Source organism: Chrysochloris asiatica, unplaced genomic scaffold (genome assembly GCF_000296735.1).
Source record: "Chrysochloris asiatica unplaced genomic scaffold, ChrAsi1.0 scaffold00019, whole genome shotgun sequence".
In the NCBI taxonomy this organism is placed as follows: Eukaryota; Metazoa; Chordata; class Mammalia; order Afrosoricida; family Chrysochloridae; genus Chrysochloris; species Chrysochloris asiatica.
Genome location: NW_006408537.1, coordinates 23,403,092 through 23,408,507, shown reverse-complemented (window position 1 = coordinate 23,408,507; position 5,416 = coordinate 23,403,092). Strand labels below are relative to the sequence as shown.

General features: G+C 38.1%; 1 protein-coding gene across 3 annotated transcripts in view; it reads right to left on the bottom strand.

Annotated features, from left to right (window-relative positions):
- FAM135A (family with sequence similarity 135, member A) overlaps positions 1-5,416 on the bottom strand; it is a 207,128-nt gene that overhangs the window by 93,159 nt on the left and 108,553 nt on the right. For 2 of the 3 annotated variants that reach the window (XM_006835748.1, XM_006835749.1), the window contains 2 exons: positions 924-1,063; positions 742-812 (listed from right to left, as the gene is read on the bottom strand). In XM_006835748.1, coding sequence (XP_006835811.1) covers positions 742-812; positions 924-1,063 — 211 coding nt within the window. The remainder of the gene's footprint in view (positions 1-741; positions 813-923; positions 1,064-5,416) is intronic. The other variant, XM_006835750.1, reaches the window with a different exon arrangement.

The following is a 5,416-nucleotide window of genomic DNA, read 5'->3' as shown; positions in this document are numbered from 1 at the left end:
TTGTACCTCATGACTGATCTGGATATGTTCTTTTTGACAATGAATGCAACACCATTCCTCTTCAATTTGTCATTCCTGGCATAGTAAACCATGTGGTCATCAGATTCAAAATGGCCAATACCAGTCCATTTCAGCTCACTAATGCCTTATACATCAATGTTTATTCATTCCATTTCATTTTTGACAATTTGTAATTTTCCTAGATTCATACTTTGTACATTCCATGCTCCAATTACTAATGGAAGTTTACAGCTGTTTTTCTTTATTTTGAGTTGTAGCCAGTCTAAAAATACTCAAACTAGAAATTAATGAATTGGTGACAACTGCCAAGTTTATGAGCATTCTCTTAATAACTCAGAATATCAAAAAAGTCTCATGTGAAAGGTGCCACTAAGCAAGATTACCAGTGACAAAGAGATAGAGAGCTTAATTATATTTAAATGCCTCATGGTGGTGGTAGTATACCAACAGTGTAATTTCTAAAGTTTAGTAAAGGATTTCATATTTCTTCAGCTTGTTTGAATTTCCTTCCTAGGGTTTATGGATTCAACATGGGCATACAGGAGCAGACTTAGTAATGCTCATGAAATTCTCCAAGGAGACAGAAGTAGTTCAAAATGCGCATGAAGGAGATAGGTTCGAATATTAATAAATAAATAAATAAATAGGAACTTAATACTAACAGAGACAATTGAGTATCTAAGGATTTAAAAAAAAAAATTGTTCGACAAGCATACTTACGAATAATCTCCATCTGTGAAGTGCAGATCCAAGAATAATGAAAAGTTCATTTCCTCAAGGGTTTCTTCAATCTGAGGAGAAATGACAACGTGAGAAATTTTTTGAATATCTATTGGAAGTTAGAAATATGCCTTAAGTCTTTAGAAAAATACGTATCCAAGTATATATGAAGAGATATTTACCTTTTTTTCATCCAACAACATTTTAATTTTGAAGATCATAACATCATTTAAAATAACCTCTTCATTTTTGTATAGAATTTGAAATGTTTTACTGCAAATCAGAGAATCATGAACTGAAGCTGGAAAAGCTAAAGTCATACCTAAAACAGATAAGATACTTAATTGACAGGCAAAAGGCAAAATATAATGCAAGGTAAATCAACACTTAAACTTCAAAATCCTCTAACTTTGATTTTTACTACTATTATAATTAGATAGAGCTATTAGAACATCTCTAAACTTCAATTAATTTGTATGACAAAGATGGATAAATCAGTATATTATAACCACTATAAAACTACCATACAATGCATCCAGCCTGAAAAGGTAAATAAGGAAATCTCAGGACTGATATTTTAGAGTGAACCATTGATCTGTATATCACACAAGAAAGCAATCTTGTTTTCCATATCTCATCTGCTGTCATGGTCTTATTACTCTACCTTCTAGAAATAATGTAGTGTGAGCAACAGTTAAAAACAAAAGAAACAACTAGAGATGTTTAAACTGCTGTTAACCGTTGTTAATCAGAATCAAGTTGGTCTCAACTCATGATGACCCCATGCACAATGTAATGAAACACTGCCCAGTCCTGTATCATCCCATGATGAGTTGCAGGTGGACCTCTGTGATTTACAGGGTTTCTATTGGCATATTTTTGGAAATAGATCATGACTTTCTTCCTAGTACATCTTAGTCTGAAGCTCTGCAAAAACCTGTTAAAGATTCATAGCAACAAGCAATCCACTAACAATTCATAGTAGTGGCTGCAATTGAGGTCACTGGCCACTAAGTGAACCTAAGTCTACCACATGGAAAGACAATTCTATGCCCGAACCGCTACTGTTTTCCTTTGCTTAAGGTACAGAAAGGAAAACAAAGGTGTGCCATTAGAACTTTAGCCTTCTCTTCCACAATGGTTTAGTTCAACAGCGATTATGTGGGCTTAGACAAGATAGGTACTTGGCAGGGCAGATCTGAGTGGGATGCCAGTGTCCAACTGGAGTAAGATGGATGTCTACATTGGGAGGTGGTCTTATGCTAGAATCTGAGTCTGAGTGGTACAAAAAAGACAAAAAGTGGATGACAGACTTAGATTGGGGTACTAGGAGATGAAGCAAAATGAGAAGGGCAACTAATGGGAGGAGAACTGAGCTTTGGCGGTTGGGATTCAATCTGCATGAGCACAGAGGGACAGTTTGGTGCAGAACGTAAGAATCTAAAAGGAATGATGATAGCTTCCATATGGAGTGGGAGGTATGAAAGTGGCAGCAGCTTCATACGTTCTACTGAGCAAAAACGGGGTGAGGAGAACATTCCCACAGAAGGTCCACCTGGCATAAGAAATCAGAAAACCATGAAAGGTGAGGAGAGCGCTCTCAAAGGTGAGCGACCTGGTACAAAGTGCCAAAACCTGAGTGATGTGAGGAAAGCATCTGTAACGAAGAGAAAGCAGGGATGGTAGATGGATGTATATATTTATTGTTATGTGCCGTAGAGTCGGTTCCAACTCACAGTGACCCTGTATTGGGTTTCCGAGGCTGTATCTTTACGGGAGCAGAAAGCCTCATCTTTCTCCCATGGTACAGCTGGTAGTTTTGAACTGCTGACTGTGAGATTAGCAGCCTGATTCGTAACCACTACACTACCTGAGCTCTTTGGGTGTATATATGTTCTTGTTAAGTGCCGTCAAGTTGGTTTCAACCCTCAGCGACCCTATATAGGGTTTCTAAGGAGACGCTGGTAAGCTTGAACCGCCAACCTTACAGTTCATATGGCTTTGCAGTCTGGTGCATTAACCCACAATGCCATACTAGGACTCCTGGGTGTATAAATAGGGATCTAATAAAATAAAAAATATATACTAAGGGTAATGGGAATCAGTTTACTTACTATCAGAGATGGAATGAACAAATATAGAAAGAAGACAAAAATACAGAATGAATCACATGTTAGTGAACTAGGATAGGAAGCACTGATATAAATTCATGCTTCACACAGGTAAAGACCAATGTAAATCAATACGTATATGTGCATATATAGAGGAGCCTTGGTGGTTTCAATACTTGGCTGCTAATCAAAAGGGTCAGTGGTTCAAATCTAGTATGGCTGTCCCACAGAAAAAATATGGGTAGTCTGCTTCTGTAAAGGTTTGTTGTTGTTAAATGTCGTTGAACTACTTCTAACTCATAAGCTTCCAAGGCTTTTAAAATCTTTGCAGGAGCAGAAAGTCTCATCTTTCTCTTATAGAGTGGCTGGTGGGCTAGAACCACTGACTCTGTGGTTCACAGTTCAGTGCTTATTCTATGGAGCCACTGTACTCTGTAAGGTTTATTGTTGTTGTTAAGTGCCATTGAGTCAGTTCTGACTCATAGTGATCCTTATAGGGTTTCTGAGGAGTGGCTGGTGAGCTTGAACCACCAACCTTGACGTTCAGACTGACTGTGCAGCCCAGCAGGACTCCAGCCTGAGATAGTCTGTGAAGTTGTTCTACTCTGTCCTACAAGGGTTGGAATATGTTGGAATGGACTCACAATAGTGGGTTTGATTTAGATTTGATGCAAATGTATATGTATGTACATATACAAACTGGGGGGCGGGACAGTGGCTTTGTATAATAAGCACTGGACTTCAAACTACAAGGTCAGAGATTTGAGCCCACCAGTACCTCCACAGGAGAAAAATGAGGCTTTCTGCTCCTGCAGAGATTTATAGCCTTGGAAACCCTATAAAGGGCTGCTATGAGTCAGAACTGACTGGATGACAATTTTAAAATACCAACAACACATACACATATATACTTCCTAGCTCTGTTTACTAGTAAGGCCTGGGAGTAGCACAACCCTAAATTTTAGGTTCTACTACTATTTTTCACTAAAAGAAATTACAACTTTTGGAGAATAGCTGATTCCAAAGCTGGGTACAGACAGTACAGGATAAGACTGGAACATTTTTTGTGCCAAAAGATACGCCAAAGGAGATAGAAACCAGTTTGAAGAGACCACCCCTGGCATTAGTTGGGACAAATTAAGCATCAGATTAATTATGACAGTAACATATTAATATTCAAGGATCCCTGGTGGTGAAGTGGGTTTCATAATAGACTGCTACCTGCAAAGTAAGCAGTTCAAATCCATCAACTGATTAGCAGGAAAAAGATGAGTTTTTTGCTCCTGTAAAGATTTACAGTCTCGGAAACCTTACATAGGGTCACTACTGAGTCAAAACAGACCCGAAAGCATATAACCCTCACCAAATTAATATTCACTGAATAAAAATTAGTCCATAATGGTATAAAAAATGAGTAATCAAAAGTTTTAATAAGAAATTAACTACAAAAAGAAAAACAGTAACTTTATAGTGGAGAAACCGGTAGAGATCACCTTAATAAAATAATCCAAGTTAGTATCATTAGTAATAAAACAAATGAAATTATGTGTCACCTAACAGCATGCAATGAATGAGACAAACACAGCATAATCTTTTTATTTTTGTTAAAGACACATAATCTGAATCTAATCATGAGGAAATCTCTAAAACAAACTGAGGACACTACAAAATATCAGGCTTGCAGTCACCAAAAGTGTCACGTTCAAGAAAATAAAAAACTGAGGAACTAATCTGTTCAAGATCGAAGGAGAATTATATAAGGAGAGGGAAGAAGTGGGGTAAATAAAGGGGGTTACAATCATTGAGGTGAAACAAAAATGTATGATTTGTTGAATATAAAACTGATGATTTTGTCCAGTAAACCTTCACTCAATTCACAATAATAAAATAAAGAGTGAAGGAGAGGGCTAGCATGCTTGGTAAAGTAGAGGGTCAGCGAGAATCAGGAAGGTCCTCAAAGAGATGGACTGACACAGTGACTGCAACATAGACTGACACATTGCTCAAAAATAGCAATGATTCAGGATGGCTCAGACCTGTGCAGTGTTTTATTCTTTTGTACAAAAGATCACTATGAGTAGGAACAGACTCAACAGCACCTAACAATAACAAAGAGATAACAAATTACAATGTATGATATAGAATTAGAAACTTTTTCCACAAAAGATACAGTTGGACAACTAGCAAAGCTCAAATAATGATAAGACTGTTATTGTTGTTGCTATGTGCCGGGGAGTCGGTTCTGACTCATAGCCACTCTGCACAGGGTTTCCCAGGCTGTAAATCTTTACGGGAGCAGAAAGCCTCCTCTTTCTCTTACTGAACAGCTGGTAGTTTCAAACTGCTGACCCTGAGGTTAGCAGCCCAATTCGTAACCACTACGCTTGACAGTTGTTGTTGTTAAGTGCCGTCAAGTAGGTTCCAACCCATAGCGACCCTGTATAGGGTTTCCGAGGAGTGACTGGTGAGCTTGAACCACTGACTCTGCAATTCAAAAGGCTTACAGTCTGGCCATTAACCCACAGTGCCACAGTTGTTGTTGTTGTTGTCAGGTGCCATTGAGT